The sequence below is a fragment of the Leptidea sinapis genome, chromosome 15, assembly GCF_905404315.1.
Source record: "Leptidea sinapis chromosome 15, ilLepSina1.1, whole genome shotgun sequence".
Lineage (NCBI taxonomy): Eukaryota > Metazoa > Arthropoda > Insecta > Lepidoptera > Pieridae > Leptidea > Leptidea sinapis.
The window spans coordinates 10,683,885-10,704,722 of record NC_066279.1 but is presented as its reverse complement, the minus strand read 5'-3'; the positions used below and the strand labels follow the sequence as shown (position 1 = coordinate 10,704,722).

General features: G+C 34.4%; 1 protein-coding gene across 2 annotated transcripts in view; it reads right to left on the bottom strand.

Annotated features, from left to right (window-relative positions):
- Positions 1-3,075: 3,075 nt before the first annotated feature.
- Positions 3,076-20,838, bottom strand: part of LOC126968481 (serine-enriched protein) — a 32,987-nt gene continuing 15,224 nt past the window's right edge. The window contains exons 6-9 of one of the 2 annotated variants that reach the window (XM_050813548.1): positions 13,628-13,785; positions 12,623-12,754; positions 8,624-8,806; positions 3,076-6,231 (exon numbers count right to left, since the gene is read on the bottom strand). In XM_050813548.1, coding sequence (XP_050669505.1) covers positions 6,067-6,231; positions 8,624-8,806; positions 12,623-12,754; positions 13,628-13,785 — 638 coding nt within the window. In that variant the 3' untranslated portion in view covers positions 3,076-6,066. The remainder of the gene's footprint in view (positions 6,232-8,623; positions 8,807-12,622; positions 12,755-13,627; positions 13,786-20,838) is intronic. The other variant, XM_050813549.1, reaches the window with a different exon arrangement.

Sequence of the window (20,838 nt, the reverse complement as noted above, 5' to 3'; positions counted from 1 at the left end):
ACTATATTACGCTGAGGTGTTCTGCTTGAAGATGCGGCAGAAGCAGACCAATTATGTCCATTCTATAAAATACTCCCTCTAATGAGCGGCAAAGGCACATCATCTTCTTGTGAGCCGGAAACAATGTCATCTTGTCCAGAATGCAAGGAGACGTTATCTTCATTTTCAGAAAACCCTCCGCCTCTAATGGGTCTGTTTCACTCTCATAATCCTCAGAAATATTATTTAAGTACCACTCAAGCTCTTCATCATTACGAAACGCGATAATTAACCAAAAATAACAAATAAAAATATAGTACCCAAAATAAAATACCTTCGTAAATAGTAACAGGGGTTACGCAACACCCTACACGTCCTTTGGTTGCTGGTCCTGAACCGATGATTTACATCCTCGAACTCGTTGGCAGTTACTACAAAAGCTTTCTAAGCAGTTTTGCCGAGTTTGGTAAACCGAGTATTTGCACACACTGCAACAGAAACGGAAGTGGTTCAAAGATGACCAACAGCGACTTGAAGTTGGACAGCTTGTTCAAGAACCTAACTTACCTACTAATGAATGGTATTGTCGAAGTTCTTCCTGGTAACGATAGTATTATTCGCGTCTTGTCGTTAAAAACTCCAAAACGTGTACTTAAAAGACCCGTCGTGAAGCTTTAACCTTTACCACTCAATTAAAGCTATTTAATATTTTTAAAAATTTATATTCTAGTTACTAGTTTATGTTTGTTCTATGTATGTTTATTCAAGTCACTTTCTGAGCTTTTAGATGTCTAGATATTGCCCAGCAGTTTCAAGTGGGGGAACATGTTGCGGCTTCAGAACAACTTTATGTTTGTCCTGAAACACTAAACAATCCTTTTCAATCTTTCCCTCTGCCTCATAAAGCATTGTGCATACACAACCGTGATGTGCGGTATCTATCTGGCGATCAGTCAAAAAAACTTTCTTAATGGCCGCGTGCGCAACCATATCGTCGCTCGTGCAATATATAATAAAATAAGGTCTTAGATCGACCAAGTGCCCGGAAAACAATGTGCTTACAATTTTCAGTACCGTGTCTACCAGAAGTTATATCTTAGGTTTTACAAAACATTAAGTGTTAGTGACACCTGAGTTAGCAAAAGAGGTGTGCTCCTGTCTTGTGAGTCCCTTCAAAACTTCCAGTTTTGTAGCCACTTTATTTAGTCCTATTCGAAACTAACTAGGTTTTGGTATTCTTTGTTTCGGTGACCTAGGTTATCTAAAATACATCTAACATATGCACCAAACCTACAAGAGTTCATATATACCAAAAGTGATAAATGTGATAAATAATTTTAACAGCTAGGATGATCTATTGACCAACACATTAAATCCAATAATTCCAGAATTATTAATAATAATAACTTATGAATTATGTCAGTGATTCAGGATTCGAAATTGAATGCAGGAAAACTCTTGACAATAATGTGTTTTATTTACAAAATTATTCAAGAAACACATAAATACAACAACGTCGGTCGGCACAACACATGCAATGGAAACATCGAAATACAAACATGCAATTCACAAACCTTACAATATTCATAGTAAGTATTACTTAAGTAACAATAACTTGAGCTTGAAAATGTACAATGGACATTCTTGTGCTATTAAGCATATATTTTCACACAAAATGCAATTAACAGAAGTTGAATTTTGTTAGAACGTTATTTAAAATATTCAGCACATGCGAAATATTATATTGTTAATCTAAAATAAATTCTATATTTTACTTGACAATAACTGCAAAATGTTTTGTAAAATATAGACTTTTTACTAAATATGAGAACACAAATACTTAATATATATATTATCTCTGCAATTTAAATATACGTTCACACATCATCCAGAATAGCTTTGTCATTAAAAATGTTGGTTTTGTCACGTCAAGTTTCTAAAAGTCCAAATTTGAAATAATTCTGTTAATTATTGCATATTACTTTGAAATAAATAATGTATAGAAAAGAAACAATCATTTTGAAACGAATTACAATTTTAGTCATACCAATATCTCCTAATTTTAATGAAAAAATCGCCTTGACGATAGATACACATTTATAAAAATACATTATTTGTATAACATCCAAAATACAATATATTAATGCTATGTATAATTTATTAATATAAATCTTTATCTGATAACACACATGAATAACTATAGCCCTATTTGAAGTAAAAAGAATTTTGATTAACGTCGTACCTTTAACTATTAATAAATTGAAGTGATTATGATAATTCAACGTTTTACACTTAGATTAAGGATTGGTCTCCTTTGCGCTACAACTAGATACTGCAGGCGTAGTCGCAAAGTGCGGCAACTTTTAGTACGCCCAAATGGGCGAATGTGTGACGTTGACGTGCCACATTTTCTGTTAAACTTTGCTAATAATTGAAACCAAAATGCTGGATTGCATGGTAAAACTTTGTAAAAATAATACTAAAAGGAATAAGAAAGATACTGGGACCAAATTACAGATCACCAGTAAGTATTTTGTATTTAACTATCTAATTTCAATGTAAAATAACACGATACGTATGTTACAAAATTTGAAAGATGCCATTGAGTGTCAAGATGCCACGCACATAAGCATTTAATAGTTGCCGTATTAAAAAGCTATCGTTTTTAGGTAGTGCGGTATCTAGTTGGAGCGCAGCAGAGACCAATCCTTAATCTAAAGTCTTACATTATATTTTTATATCATATAAAAGATATTAAAGATGTTTAAAATGTGTAGACATAGCATCTTTGATAAGTAATTTTATACATACATATACATGACGAGGACTATGTCACCTCAAGTTTATCTTTATAGAGTTATAACACAAAGGAATCAAGACATTTAATACGCTTGTTTAATTATAACGTTTGTGGCATACTTACTCAGTATTTATACAAATCTTTATACATACACAAAATAAAATAGTAGTTTAAAAAAACACATACAAATAGATGAAGAAAAAACATACATTTTTCTTTTCTCAAATACATTAAAGCTAAGTTTTTAATTAATTTATTTAAGTATATTATAGAAAAGTAATAATATTGTTCGTAAATATACAGGCACATTTAATTAAATATATTACAATATGATAAGAGAACACAGTAAGTAGTATCAGAATAATATTTCACAGATATATTTATGACATTTTTAATAACTAACTTAATTACGACAACATTGTAATATATTTTTTAAGTCAATATAATATACATTTTTACTATTTATATATTATTTTGTTTTAGTGTAATTATAGAGCGCTGATATAATATAAGAAAGTGGGCAAAATACTTGTACCGCGCAGTCCCCAGTAAGGGCTAGCGCATACATAAGACTTTTAGCTGAACAACTGTTTTGTTGTGTATCATATTATGTGTAAAAGAATACATTAAGGCGTTGTCATACACCGCAATATCCACAAAAATAGGTTTCTTAGAGAGTCGATTACAACAAAACGCAATGAAAATATTCCGACGCAAAAATTACAGTGCACAAAGAAGGACATAAAATTTTTTGAACCGAATAGAGTATCTATATATAATTTGAAATATCCAATAAAAAATTTGGAAGTTGCTTCCCAAAAATAAACTTTGGAATAAAAAATCTCCGAATTTTCAGTTTCAACAACATTCTTTTTTTAAAGAATTTAATAGAATTAGTACTTTTCTAAAACTTAAACCGAACAATGTTTCAATTAATATGTGAATTTTGATTAAACAAAAGAAAATCAGTAAAATAAGTGCCCATTTGCAGCTTAGCCACATGATCAACACAAATATTGTAGGGTTTGGTTGTAGCGTTTACAATCCTAGTCAGTCCGCGCCTTAATACATACTGTCAACTCGATAGTTGCTCGACAAAAAGTCAAAAATCCAAATCGATTTGCTTTTGATTTAAAAGTTGGACGACTATCGGTCAAGTGCTCAATGTGAATTGCATGGTATGGATGTGCGTAGACCATAAACAGTCAATCCGCGACTGACCGCGACTGCCGGTCTCGTATAAGCATTGTTTGTAAATACCTTGACTTGAACATTGCTGAATAAAGACAGGTCGATTTGAGGAGATAAAAAATCTATTACATGCGCACTTGCATCAACTAAACTGTTTAGTTGAGTAGAAATCACGAAAAGTACAAAACTCGACGAAACAGTTTAGCCGATGCAACAGTTGTATGTATGCGCTCGGCCTAAGTAGAGCATCTTTCCTAATTAGCTCGCTTCGCGTGGAACGCATGTTATATTGACACGCATCTCTGAATAAATTTTCAATCAAATTGATTTGTTGATAATGTCGGTAACATCATATACACGTAAACTTACTTCATAGATTAGTGATTTTGAATAACTTTTAATTAAAAATACACTAACCTTTTAAATTTTAACATTAACTAATTCTTCTATATTCTAAAATATAGAATAGAAAATGACTTCTTACAAAATTGAAAATGTAAAATAATCAAATTTGGAGGGAATGGTATCAAGACAATAATAATATTAAAGACCTTAGAAAACATAAAATTGAACAGAATATTAGATCAGGCATGATAGTTTAACTTACAATTTAAAACATATAATTTACAAGGTGTTGAATACTCTATGATATTATTTTAATTTATGCAATGTCATCTTTATAATACGTTAACATTTATACCTAGCTAGCAATAAACATTTAATTTCAGCGATATAAAGCGATATATTCGTGTCTTATGAAAATTTTTACAATTTTTTTTTATAACTTATATAATAAGCACAGTGTGAGAACATTAAATATTCAATGTTATACATATTGAATTAAATTAACCTTAATACTACGTCTTAAATTTATAACTTCGCGGGCGTCGATACAGAAGTCAGAATATTATCGATTAAGTTACATAAAACTAATTTATATCAGTTCATTTCTATAGACAATGTATATTTCATTCAATTTTTAAACGGTATCTAATAAGCCCATGAAGTATTAGCATAAAACAAATATCAATTGTTTGGAAATTTGTTTCTATAAATACCTAGAAACATTTAAACAGGACAGATTCCACCCCCGATTATGTAGTTCTGCTTACATAATAGTATAATACAACTTTGCTGAACTTATTAGAAACCGTTTCTTATATAATCTGCTCTAGACTAGCATTGACTAGATTTTGGAGTAAAGCGCGTTTTACCTCGAGTACCCCACCGCTGACCCGCGGCCGCGCTTAGAGGAGGTACTCTCATTGGTCTGGTCTGTCAAATGAAGTGTTCGGTGTACTTTCCACTTTTTTCAACACAATCTTAAACGCAAATGTATGTTTTGGTGAAACTGACGCTGCACGAGGGGTGTCAGGCGATCGTGGTGGCGGGTCGGGAGGGATTTCGGAACGAGTCCGAGTTCTTCGCGGTGGATTACCAATAACTGGAGCCGAAGATGGCTCTTTAGGTCTCTGGGGAGACAGCCGATTCGGAGACAGGCGGCCAGGAGACGGCTCCGGCGTAGTAGGTGGCAACATTAATGGAGGAAGATTTGCGCAAGGCGAACCTCTAGATCCACGACGTTCTTTTAAGCCCATAGCTGGCGGGGATGCTGGTGCATCTTCTTCTTCAGCAGCAGCATCAACTACTACGACTGGTTCTCCTCTAGCTAAAGGTGCCCTTATTTCTGGCACTTCAGAAGTGATCGATCTTCTAAAATAATTTAGTCCGTTTTCTATTTCAGCCAAAGCGCGGCGCACAAACGGAAAGCTTTCAGATAATTCTGATGTTGTTTTCCGCACGGGGAATTCTGTATCACTGTCACGTTTCTTTGGTTTACATCTTTCGAAAGTTGGATCGCCTGAAGTGGCTACAGTCTCTGAAATTTGTCTTGTCAAGGCAGCGTGTTTAATAGAGTCGGACTTAGACCTGGGTTCCCTAGTTTTTGGTGTTGGTGACCGGCGATCACAAAACTTTTTACTAGCTGCTCGTTTGATTGAAGAGAAGAGACCTATTTTTCCAGGTTTTTCTTGTACAGGGGCGGTGGACGGGCCAGGTATGGGGTCGGGTGCGGGATGGGGGGGGTTCGCCTCGCGTTAGTTGTGCCGAGAATCTGATGATGGTAAGTCTGAGGAGCCGGTGGAAGAGAGGGTGGTGTTGGAGCCGTATGGGTCGAGTGAAGACTGAACGGACATGGAACGACCAGCGCGGCGGATTCGCGCTGGCGATAGTTTTCCTGGATCTACGCTGGCCGGGTCTGCCTGCAACAAGCATGATTACAATATTCTGTATGTTTCTATTACTGAATTGTACTCGATATACAATAATTAATATGTATTTGAAAATTTAAAAAAAATCAGTACTTTAAGAACAACTAACAAATTACGAGTAGATGTTCTTGTACAGCACGCATTTGTTTTTATTATAATACTTGTGTTAGAGCCTATTAATAGTCAGAAAAAATTTAAAAATTATATTTAATAATCAGTTATTTTATTGTTTTTGAAGTCGGTTTTTTAAACTTATTTTTTTGAAGTGAAACTTTTCTAGGCGCAAGCGGGTATAATTTTTACGAATGAAACGCAATAGAGCGTCACGAAAATGTGGACTGTTTTTGTTCAAGAGAATGAGGAGGTTTTTGTTCAAGGGAGAGATCGATTGACACCGATTGAAGAAAAAAATTTCTTACTATAGGGGTTCCCTACTAGCCTTGCATCGTGCAGGTTTTTTTTAAATCCAAGATGGCCGCCGCGCAAATTTATGATTGCAACATTATGGATATCGTATCCGAGGTTCTCGAGGGTGCAGAGGACGAATTTGGGATCATTTTTGAAATCCAAGATGGCCAACGCGCAAATTTATGATTTCAACAAAATGGATATCGAATCCGAGGTTCTCGAGGGTGCAGAGAACCAATTTGGGATCATTTTTTAAATCCAAGATGACCGCCGTGCAAATTTTATAATTTCAACAATATGGATAACAAATCCGAAGTTCTCGAGGGCGCAGAGATCGAATTTGAGATCATTTTTGAAATCCAAGATGGCCGCCGCACAAATTTATGATTTCAACAATATGGATATCGAATCCGGGGTTCTCGAGGGTGCAGAGACCCAATTTGGGATCATTTTTGAAATCCAAGTTGGCTGCCGCTCAAATTTATGATTTCAACAATATGGATATCGAATCCGAGGTTCTCGAGGGTGCAGAGAACGAATTTGAGATTTTTGAAATCCAGTTTCTATATGTGCCAATAAAGTGTCACGAAAATGTGGGACGTTTTTATCCAAGAAGAGGGAGAGGGAGATTGAGACCGATTGAGATAGAGTTAGAAAGGGCGAACGGAGCATGAAGCACATGGCACCGCTATAAAGTAGAACAACTTCGCTACTAGCGTTGTATCGTACAGGTTCAGCGCGCGTCCGCGAAAATGTAGGACATCTTCCTCACTAGCGTTGTGTCATGCAGGTTTAGCGAGCGGATACGAAAAAGTTGAACATCTTCCCTACTAGCGTAGTATCGTGTAGGCTTAGCGCACTGCCGCGAGTAAGCAGAACATCTTTCCTCCTAGCGTTGTATCGAGCAGGTTTAGCAGGCGGCCGCGAGTAAGTAGAACATCTAATAATTTCTAATATTGACAAAAAACATTTGAACAGAACAGATTAGGATAATTAATATAAAAGATATTTAAAAATTAGTTTTCCGAAGAAGTTTCACTTCTGACATGTGTACTTTGTACGCACGCCATTTTTGTATTTATTTTTATTTATCTGTTTGGAGTAGAAATAATCTCAAACATGGAGATGCAAAACCATATTTTATATTTTAAAACAAACGTTGGACACCTTTTCACCTAGGTACCTAGGTATAGGCTGAATAAGTAGGTAATTCTTTCTTCTGTCATCATGTGCTAGTTAGCTTTAGCCTTGTCGGTCCTCGACCTAATATTCAGAAGTAAACAGCAAAGTGACGCGGAAAAGGCCCCTGATTCTATGCAGCGATTTTCAGTCAAGTATGTGTAAGCTAATTTTCAATGTATTATGAATACACCATAGCTGTGAATATGAGTTCTCGTGACAGGCATCGTCATGCTTACTTAATACCACTGCTTGTGGTGGTGACGTGGGGCGGGTCGTTCCCTTCCTTAAAATATGTTTGAGGGAGGCGATAGCTGGTTCATGTGTCATGCTCGTGAACAGGCGCTACTTGTGGTGGCTTGATGATCCTCTCACCGGGAAGTCTGCTTTAAATTAAATTGAAAATAAGACCTTGTAATACCATTGTATTATGAAAAGAGTTTAACCTTAGAGTTTCTTGCTTGTTCTTCTCTAATGAAATCTGCCTTCCGAATGAGCTGTATGAAAAAATGACATAAGTATTTCAAGTGTAACGCAATTTACCTACGTAATAAAATATTTTTAATTTGTTTTGATTTGATTTGCTATTTCTTCAAGAGCTAAATCTAAGTGAATCTTCTTTTCAAATACTCTTTATTTTGTAACAATAGCCCGTACCCTAGGTTTTATATTTTGTTACGACTTAGATCATATTGTCACTGTTATAGAAAGATGGAAAGCTTAACATCAGGTATTCTCATGGTTCAGTCATATACTCGCGAAAAAAAAAACAATTACTCACCGAAGTTAAACCCACCTGATAGGCCAACGCATTCATGATGATGGAGTATGGGACTAATCCAAGTGGGTGCACCTCCCTCATTAAAACATTGGCAGGAATCTTATGGAACTGGATGTATTCCAGAAAATTTCCAATTACATCTTTCAAATTAATATTCTGGTTTGTGTCACAGTATTTTTTGCTCCACATCAACGCGGCCTGTAAATATTAATAGAATTATTGGAAACCTTATAACAAGAAAATGTGTAAAAGACGTGGCGTTTATGAAAAAAGAAATTATTTTTTGTAACTGTATAGAAAAGTGTGCCGTCAGACTATTTTATGCAATAGTAGATTTTTTACATTAATAGTAGATTTTACAACGAGTGCACGAAACGAACCATTTTCACCCGAGACTTTTAGCAGCCCGAGCCGAAGGCGAGGGCTGATAGTAATGTCGAGGATAAAATGGTTTTGTGGACGAGTTATAAACTCTGCTTTTCATTTCGATTGCGAGGAAATGAAACAGTAGTATAACATGGATATTTTTAACAATTTTAGCAAATTTGAAGAATTTAATAAACACACGAAAAAACAAGACCTGTTTCCCGCCGCCTTTTTTTTTATAATCTTACGATATTGATTTTAGGCTTGGGCTCCAGACCTATACAGCCTTCTATTAAATTAATATATTTTTCACTTCTCATGCTCTGAAATTGCTTATTTGTGCATGATATAGGCTGCACAAAATCGATTCGATCGATCGACAAAATTATCTACTCATAAATGTATGCATGCATACTATCAGCTAAAAGTCTCGGGTGAAAAATGGTTCGTTTTGTGCACTCGTTGTAAAATCTACTATTAATGTAATGCAATGTTCAATAAAAAAATAATAATGAGAAAGCCCGCCAAAATATGTCTATTGCCGTTTGGTTTTGAGTTTTAATAAGATATGTCTACACATGAGCACTTTTCTGTTCAATTGTTCAGCTTACGTCTTCTTCTGAAGTTTGACTAAGAAACCACAGCACAGTCAAAGACGATGTAAATACTACCTACGTAATAAGAGGCTGGACTGCCTTAATAAAAATTGAAATTTAGAGTACGAAACGTAGTGGATTTCGGCTAACTTCGATTATTATAAGATTATAGCCGTCATCTGTCAACCTGTCAATGACTGCACGTTTCATACAATCGAATGAATCGCTTTTTTCTTAGAGAGTTTCGCTGGGCTGAGCACAGTATGCAATAAGTTAATGTCGTTCTTGCATGGCTGATTCATCACTGGGGCTTCGTATAATGTTTGGTGCAAATTAATAAATAAGAAAGCTACTTTGAAAAACAGTAACTATAATATAAATAAATAGATTGAGGAAAAAACTTTTTTTAGCTCCTCAACTATTATCCATCACTATGCCTTTCGATATGCATGTGATAATTTAGTACTTTCATGATATGATTGGTCGCTAAGTTATATGTTATGCAATTTATGAATATTTATATGCCGGAAGATATAGCAAAAAAATTTATCGATAAACTCGAAGAGAATAACTTCGGGCATTCTTGAGAAATTTTCAGCTATGAATATTCCAACGCTGTGTTTTCTGGTTTCTTCGAGTAATGTTTTCTCCTGATTCTGCATATCTTCCGTTTTTCCATTGCACTTAAAAACTAAATATGCCGCAGCGATAGCAGATAGATTTCATCTTGACTAATCGAGGCGCGAGATGTAGAAAAATGCCTCTTACGCAATGTCATAGATTAATAATATACCTAAAAGCATAAAGACAAAAAGAAAGAAGATCATCTCTAAAAAAGAAACAGCGAGATAGAAAAGGAAAGTGAATCTATAATTAGTGTACCCGATTTTGATTGACAAGTCGTAAGCAGTCAGCTTCGCTTGGAATTTACTCCTAATAAGAATAAAAATGAGGACACAAAAAAGTGTTTCAGTTCGATTGTCCTGGTTCGATAGGATACCGATAAATGAAGCCAAATAATATCGTTTAACTATCGATAGTATCAATATTTTCGGTACACAGCTATACTATAGATAGTATACTACACAGCGATATTATAGTATAATTGAACCTCAATAATAAATGTAATATCGATAGCCCTATCGATATTAAATTTTATTATCATCATTAAACTTTATTATCATTGTCGACTAAAGTAGTTAATTTATTGGAAATTTCAACAACTTATGTTGTACAAAATAATGTAGTATTCTCTATAGTGAAGACATAGCTAATGTACAATATTGAATAAAATATTTCAAGTTGAGTTCATAAGCTTCTTTATGGTAAGTATCTAAAGACTTATAACGATGTCAAGAAACAAATTTCTAGGACGAACGCTCTATTCGAAACTTTAAATGAACGTACTCTATGTTGGACTGAGTAGCGTAACAACTTAGAATCCTTAATATGCAAACCTTACCTCCATTTGAAAGGTAAGGTAAGGTTTGCATATTAATGTAACTGGATTTTTCGGACAAATTTGAATAGTAACATATTTTTTACTTCTGTTTATATTTCTCAGTAAAGTTTTACAGAAAACTGTTCAGTAAGTATTTAAATGTTTTGTTGGTAAGTATTTAACAAATAATTGACAAGGTTATAGTAGTGGTTAATCCAACTCATACAACAATAATTATGTGCTCGAACATGATTGTTTTGTGAGTCTGATTGACCACTAGTAAAACCAAGTCAATTAGGTGTTAGTAAAAGTAAGTATTAGCTATAACAGTGGAAGGCTTTTTTGCACAGGATGCCGGCTAGATTATGGGTACCACAACGGCGCCTATTTCTGCCGTGAAGCAGTAATGTGCAAGCATTATTGTGTATCGGTGTGAAGGGCGCCGTAGCTAGTGAAATTACTGGGCAAATGAGACTTAACATCTTATGTAAGTATATTGTATTAAATATGTCGTTGTCTTGTACCCATAGTACAGGCCATGCCTAGTTTGGGACAAGATAATTTGTGTAAAATTACATACATACAGTGTCAATATTATTATATTATTATTGTCTCAAGGTGACGAGTGCAATTGTGGTGTCTCTCAGATTTTTGGGTTTTTCAAGAATCCTGAGCGGTATTTCATTGTAATGGGCAGGGCATATCAATTACCATCAGATGCTCGTCTCGTCCCTAATTGTCATAAAAAAAAGTATTCAGCTTCCTATTGTAACAGTGTAAGTCTCTGAGAGTCTTACATCTTTGATTTGGTATCGAGACTCTTGGTCCGACGGGCCCAGAAGCATGGATAACAGAATACCTAGTGCTACTAGAAATTCAAACAGTGGCAGCTATTTAGGACAACGCATCAGCCTAGCTATCCAACTCAAAAGTGCTTTCAATATTCTTGGCACACGTTATGTAAAATATGTTAAATATTGTTATTATAATTTTGTTTTACCAAATTTTACAAGAATAATATGTATTATAGTAATTGGGTGGCGTATTTATTATTATATATTATTGTTGAGTCAAGCAAACAATTTTTGCAGAAATTAGGAAGGTACCATAACGTGAATACCTATGCCTCATGTGATAATAATAATATTGACACACTTTTTACACAAATTATCTTGCCCCAAATTAAGCATATATATAGCCTGTGTTATGGGTTGCAAGACAACGATATATTTAATACAATATACTTACATAAACATACATAATTACATTTAAACATCCATGACTCGGAAACAAACATCCATATTCATCATATAAATGATTGAAACCTACCGGGGTTCGAACCCGGGACCTCTAGCTTAGTAGGTAGGGTCGCTAACCACTCGGCTATACAGGTCGTCGTGATAGAAGACCTTATTGCATAAACAAACGTTACTGGCAGCTTAGAATCGTCACGAATATTAAAAAGCTGTAAATTGAGAATAGAATATGGAATTAATAAAAATATGATGCTTATATTGAGTTTGGGAAAAAATTTATACAGTTTAAAAAAGTAAACTAATTGTTTTTATCTAGATATATAATCACAGGGTCACGGACCATTGCAGTACTTACCTGAAACTTAGTGAATTCGTCGGCTTTCAGTTCATCTCTTGCCAATATCAAACGAACAACATGCTGCGGCAGCAAAGTGAATGATCCGAGGTTCAACACCTCATTACCATGCTCATCAACAAATTCCAGAACCTAGAAATATTTTTTATAAAAATAATTGACTCAATAGACGTAATTTTCTTTGATTTTTTTAAAATTTTCTTCGCTGAAGTTTGCTTCACAAATAACTACTAAATAGATGCTGATGATATAGTTCAAGGAATGGAAAATTATATATATAAAAAATATATATCACTTTATGAGGGTCGATGTGAATGGCAGAGAGAGAGGTATCTATACCGAGAGGACTCAGTATGGGGGTACGACAAGGGTCTATTCTTGGACCTTTCCTCTTTCTAATTTATTTAAATGATCTACCTAACCTTGTAGAAAAAACATAAGGTAGTATTGTTTTGCGGATGACACTTCGCTTATATTCAAAGTAAAAAGAAGCCGATTTTATATGACGAAGTAAACAATGCTCTATCTGACATCGTGTACTGGTTTAGCGCCAATAACTTATTGTTAAATTGTCATAAAACGAAATGTATCAATTACCATCAGCTGAACGTTCTGCTCGTCTCGTCCCTTATTTTCATAAAAAAAACTATGATTGGACCTGTCCTGTTTGTTAAATTCATTACTCATCTCAGAAGCGCTATCAAATCGGACCAGTATTTATTTGCCTAAGATTCCAAAATACCAACATGAACGTTTTTAAAATTAGACTTGACAAATTTGAAAACACAAGTGCTGATAAACACGCATCAGCTTAGGCTGCTAGTGTAATAAACAATAATAAAAATAATGTATTATGTGTACGGCTCGATATGACTTGGTACCTTTAAAAATGCACATAGCATCCCCACTTTACAGACAAAACGCGGCTCCTGTGACTCTGCTGGCAATACAAGAAAACAAGGATAGCAGTCATCACATTCGAATTACGTGTTAAATTCAACTCACCTTTTGCACTAAGGACTTAGTACATTTATACTGAATGTACCTTTCAGCCGAAGCTAGTAAGGCGCACACAGTATCTACTGTGATGCAGCACTGCACGAATCCGGCGCATGCACGTCGCAGCTCGTCTAAGCCGTAGTAATCTGCTGCGTTCATAACACCTGGAAATTTTTGATGTTAGGCGTTATATTTTCAAAATATTCTCTCTGTCTTTTCTGATCAGTAACCTCTGGTGCTAATGCTCTCTTTCAACACCAGATGAAACAGAGGAGGTTAAAGGTCTTTAAAAACAGCGTACGCAAATTCAAATTCATTTTAAAACTGGTGAATAAAATTTTTGGAGAATATATTTTTAGATAATCTCCCTGGATCAAACATGGTAATAATATTCCTTCTTAAAGTTCATTACAACATTACAGCCATTCTTTTAAATTAATTAGTTTTTTTTTATAGAAAAAGGAGGACGCGCGGTCATCTGGTGTTAAGTGATCACCGACGTCCGTATTCTCTTGCAACACCAGAGGACTCACAGGAGCGTTGCCGGCCTTAAAGGAAGGTTTAAGCGCTTTTTTTTAAGTTACCCATGTCGTATCGTCCCGGAAACACCGCACAAGGAAGCTCATTCCACAGCTTTGTAGTACTTGGAAGAAAACTCCTTGAAAACCGCGCTGTGGAGGACCGCCACACATCCAGATGGTGGGGATCCTCCTTCTCATGTCCAAGTTACGTGAGTTGGTCCTGGGGCTGCTGCTTCGACTGCCGAAGACGGCAAGCGTAGGAAATATGTCGGTCTCAGTGAGTCATATATCTTTGTGTCGTTTGGTGTCGAGACATTTTAAGCTTATGTCTGTTCCTGGTGTTAACATTATGGTTATGACAGTTTCTCGCAAATTCACTTATGTGCCTATGAATATACATTACATTATCAAGAATATATTGAGAAGCAACAGTCAAGATGTTAATTTCCACCGGTTTTATCCCCTCTCCGTTTAACAAAACACTTGCATCATCATTATTGACATTTGGTACGGTAAATTTTATATATTTCGTTTTCTTGCTATTTAACAATAGGTTATTAGCGCTAAACCAGTACACGATGTCATATAGAATATCGAATACTGAATAGCGAATACTGAAACAAAGAAAAACAAAATTTTCTATTGCAAATAACATTTATTACTTTTAGAGTGTGTTAGTTTAATACATATATATAAAACAATTTAAAATATAAAAAGCTTATTCGAAGTGGTCGCCATTGGCTGCAATACAGTCCTTTAAACGTTTAGGCTAGTTATCAATTAGAAGCACGCACTCTTTCCATGGGAAAATTCTTCACTGCCACTCGTACGGAGTGTTTAAGGGACTCCAAATTATCATGGCCTTTACACGGACTAGTAAAAAAATAAGGACTTCGTGTCACCTTACATAACAGTGAGGCACCAAAACAAGCCGATAAACGTGTAAATACAGAGCCCCACCAATACACTTACACTAATACAAGCCGATCGGCCGCCATTATCGTCTGTGACAGATCAGTTTGCGTCGCAATAAAATATTTAAAAAATGCCGTTGTGCGTTGTGAAAAAGTGTAAAAACAATACTATAAAAGTATTTGTGGATATATGATTATTTAAGGTAGATAAAATTGTGTAACTGGTATACCCCGTAACCGCACACACACTAGCATAAAGGTGCTTCACTTGCTCTTATGAAATTCCAATATAATATAATTTAAATGTATTTTTTTACTAAGACACTTTTATTGAATCAATCATCTGGTGCACGTGGTTTTGGGTTGAATTGTATTAACTCATTCACATTATCTTATCGATTATAGTAATCGATATCCCATTTTAATCGAGAAATTTTAATATAATGAAAACTTAATTTTAAGATTTCTCGTTTTCTAGATTGTGAATTAGGCTAATTTTGTATATAGAATAGAATATAATAGAAAAATATGACAATTTTTTTAAACCATATCTCAACTTATTACATTTTGGCTCAGAAATCCCTTTCTCCTTTTAATCACTCAAGAAGCTTCTTTCGAACGAATAAACATTACAAGAGGTTTCGGTCGGGTAAACTAAAAAAGTAATAAAAATGTAACTTTAACGCAACAACTAATTTTATCCTTTATTTTACATTTTAATCCTTTGAAAAGTGTTTCCTTTATGTGTAACACTCGCGTGAATGAAGGAAAATACTAGCAAAAGGTGTTGTGTAATAAATAGCACAATAAAATAACAACACAAAAATAAATATACCGTAGCTAATCAATCTGGAAACACTGAGAGAGCGTACCTGAGTTATTAAATTAAAAGTTCTCCGAGCACCTTGTTAGGTTGCAATATAAAAGTGCTCTTTGAACATAAAACTTTATAAACTTAGATCCTTTGAGAAGTAATCAGATATCTAGTCTGACCTTAGTTCTGATCAAAGGAGGCGTTGGATTTACTTTGAGTACCTACATAATATAAAAAAGACTATTTTGACTAATATTACTTTAACTCTGCTTTACTTGTGTTTATATTTTGAAGGATATAGAAGGGCATGACTTGAACGAACTGACTAACGACTGTGACTAACAATGAATTGAAAGAGATGGTAGAAGTCGATCTGAGCCAAACTCCCCAGAAATTAGTGGCATGGTTTAACTTTACCTTATCTTACAATATTGACTCATTAAATCTCATCAATAAAAAATATGAAAAATGGATGCCTCATGATTTGACTGATCTGCAAAAAGAAACGCCTGTTGAAACTTGTGCTGCCTTGTTGAATCGATGCAGAAATGAAGGAATATTGGATCGAATTGTGACATGCGATGTTTTCATGTGGATTCTTATCTATAACCGTAATGCAATGGCTGACCCCAGGTCAATCGCCGCAAAAGTGCCCTAAAGCAAAGCTTACCAATAAAAAGGTAATGGTAACTGTTTGATGGTCTCAGCATGGCGCTATTCACTATAGCTTTCCCCGATTTGGTCAAGAAATAATGGCAGATGTCTTTTGTGCTGAAATCCAAACAATTATAGCAAAACTAGCAGTGAAACAGCCCCGACTCATGAATCCATCTTCACCATTATTGCTCAATTATAACGCGAGACCTCATACAGCACGAGAAACCGTTTTAGCTCTACATGAACTGAAATTAGAAACCATTCGTCACCCACCGTATTCGCCATACCTTGCTCCAACGGACCACCACTTTTTTCGTGATTTGGACAATTTTCTACGTGATAAAAAGTTTGGCGAATCTAGATCACCACAGTTATATCGCAAAGGCATAAATGAACTTCCTATTAGATGGCACCAATGTTTATATAATAATGGTAATTATTTTGAAGAAATAAATATGTTAAATTAAAAAAATAAATGAATTTCAATTTTTCAGTACAAATCAGCAATTTCATAATTTGACCCCGATACAAGCTTCAAAAAAAGTAATTAAAAACAGTGAAACTCTGAAGAATAAAAATGAAAGGCATTCAATATTGGATGGACGCTTTATCAAAAAAGTTCGAGAATTCAATGGAGCCATGAGGATATTATTAAATTTAATATTGGAGTCTATCGTTATTAAGTATTCGATTTTCTTGTCTGCTTTTGCGCTATTTCAATATTGGAATCTATATATATATACTGGCCGACCCGACAGCCGTTATTTCGTACATAGTAAATAAAATACTGTTTTTTATGTATATGTCAATAATATTTCATAACATCAAGAATTATTTCGTAATTGTTTATGCTCCCTGTTGTTATAATGAAATTGTTTCACAGCAGAACTGTCAAACCGTGCGTCACTAAATTCTCTCACATAAAATATGTCCATACAAAACAAATATTGAAAATAAAAATAGTTATGGGGCCCAAATCGAAATAAAAACTATCCTATCCCTCAAGTTGGACTAAACTGCACTCCATGAAGTAATCCCCATTAAAATCCGTTCATTAGTTTAGGAGTCCATCGCGGACAAACAACGTGACACGTAATTTATATATATGTATGGTAATTGCAAAGGAGCCTCCCACTGGCATACATTTTCTTTGAGTCCACTTTTGCCGTTCCGCTATCGAACTACAAATGGTATGTTCTTATGAGTGTATAGATCGTCATTGATAATAATTAATACATAAATAATCAAGTTTATTTTCATTGGCCATAGCATCACCCTCTAATGATTTTTAACACAATATTTTTTTTCACATTAATTTTTTAAACACTATTACAATCAGTTAAACAGCCAATAAGCAGATAAAAGCACTTAATAAAGAAACTTGTACAAAATTGAATATTTTCTTAAATTTTAGAAATATCAGAATAATTTAACAGAATTCTGTATTCTTGATGCGAAACCTTAGATTAAGGATTGGTCTCCGCTGCGCTGCAACTAGATACTAGTGCGAAACATTATCATTATATATCACGAAAAACGGTATGACATCCTCTCGATTTTTTTTAGTGTTTTAGTTTACATTAATTTACACATTGGAATTTCCACTAAAATGTCTTGATGACATCTTCTAGGCGCCCTGTGATAATTAACTTCTTTATTTTTACTTTCCAGATATAAATATTATAAGAGAGAAATCTTATTAAAGTGAAACCTATATTACATCGTCTCAAACTTTTTCGTCTGTGTGTTGCATGTCGCGTAACGGTCGGGCGGCGCCTATAGTTCTCAGCAGCTGACCGTGTAGTGTATAGACTATTACTCATTTGTGCCAGTGCTTGTTTGTTTTTATTATTTCCCATTATCATTCCAATTTTCAAAGTATAAAATTAAGATTGATAAAGCGATTTTTATACCGTCTTAGGAATATTACTCCAAAAATCTTTAGTTAAATGTCTATAATGTGAAAAAAAAATCACTTTTACCGTGGTTTCATAAAACCACTCAATTCTGTTTTGTATATATTACCTGTACTATGATATAACTATCTATCGAAAGCAAATTTTAAAAAAGACAGAAAACTGAAATCAAACAATCTTCGATGAAAATAAATTCAATTTTTATCAAAGAAAAGTTAGGAGACGTCAAATGATAACGACCCTTTTTGTGCTCCGATCAACTACGACGCGATTCGACGAGTGGCTGTTATCTCTATACCAATTAATTTTAATATTATACTATTATACTTTTATATTTTTTAATCTCACTTTTGTGTTTAGACAGTATTTTTATTTTATTTTATCTGATTTTGATAATTTGATTTGACTATGTAGGTAATTATGTCTGGTACCGAGTAGTCACTGACAGCTGAAACACAGTTTAGCTGTCTTTGCTACCTGTGTTGTATTTATTTAATTAATAATATAATTTAGAAACATTAATTGTAACTTGTAATACTATTATTAATTATTGTTATGTTTGGGAAATAAAGTTACATAAATAAAAATAAAGAATGGTCTTATTGTAATCATATCTACAAATTATACTTGTAAATACAAAATCCAATCCGTGTATTCTCTTTTAAATAAATCGAAAAACTAATTCATCATAAGGTGCGGTTTTCAAGGAGCTTTCTTCCTCGTACTACCAAGCTGTGGAATGAGCTTCCTTTTGTGGTGTTTCCGGGACGATACGACATAGGTACCTTCAAAAAAAGCGCGTACACCTTCCTTAAAGGCCGGCAACGGTCCGTGATTCCTCTGGTGTTTCAAGAGAATGTGGGCGGCGGTGATCACTTAACACCAGGTGACCCGTACTCTCGTTTATCCTCCTTTTACATAAAAAAAAAAATTATACTTGTAAATACAAAATCCAATTCGTGTTTTCTCTTCTTAATAAATCGAAAAAGTAATTCATCATAAGAGATTTGTTTAGATTATTTGTTATGTTTTTAAAGGGATAACCCTCACTTCTGGGATTAATTACACAAATAAAATTTTAAAGCAATATTTTATGAACGATGCGGGGCTCGAACCCGCGACCTCTCGCGTTACGTGCGAGCGCTCTTCACCAACTGATGCAACCGTTCGAGTGACGTATCGTTGATAAAATCTTGTATGCTTTGTTCGACTCTCAGGTTGTGGCTTAGTACTAAATTTGTACTTAATTTCATCTATATCGGTTCGGTGCTTTAGGCGTTAAAGCGTAACAAACAAACTTACATTTTTATTTATAATATTATTAGCAGTGATTATATATGTCGGAGAATTAGAATATAAAAGTAATATGGCCTGTATGATTATATTCTACTCTGTGTATTGGCCTGAACTGATGGCGAACGTCATCTTTCAAAGTGTGTTTAAAGTTGTCACTGTGTACGTTACTGTCGGTGACGTGATTGAAGTTAGTTATTCCAATGCATGATACATAATATATTTTAGTTTTCCCCGATATTATAAAGTTCCACTCTTAAAAATATATTCTTTGACATTTTCTTCTGTGCCTTAATAAACTCTCGATAAAAATGTCAGTCCATTTTTATCTGATATTAAAAACCTAACCAGGGAGGAATAAAGTGAAAAGTTGTGTAACAAAATTTCCCCGAGATGTTATTGTTAGGAATAATTTTCGATGTTAGTTCGTGCCCAACATTGTAATTTCTGGATTATATATTGTTTGTTATCAAAATAAAATTCATATTAAATAAGATTTTACTGATATTATCATAGATAATTTATACGCCCAGAGCAATATGCTGCTAGACAACCGATGAAAACAGGCCAGGTTTATTAGCAACAATAAACCAGGCGAAGCGAAGTCTCACACATGCGATTTGTATGTCACTTTGTATACATGTGCTTGCATTGCTCAAAATAGAGTTTAACTGTGAAACTCAATTTTTTTCGACGTTTTCACAGCAGTCATATTCAATCTAGCGATTAAATGATCTAAGGATATTATTATGTTGACATGAAAAAAATCAACGCGATCGGACGAATTTAATAATAATGTTAGGCCATACTTTTTACGATCGCAATCTTACAATTGCAAATTATGAATTAATAAAAAGTTTATTAGAGAATGTAAACATTATAATACAAACATTGGCATGATGGATATAGGTAGGTCGTTAAATAAGATGTGGAAAGTATGTTATGGAAGTGTACGTACTATTAGCATATGTATCATACAACAGAAAGTTCAGGTACTGACAATCGAACCTGTGCGATGATTCCCTCAGAATACCATTGGGGCTAGCCCGACCTAACTCTACTAAACATGGATGTACACCGCTTCCGCATAGGTGCGTAAAAA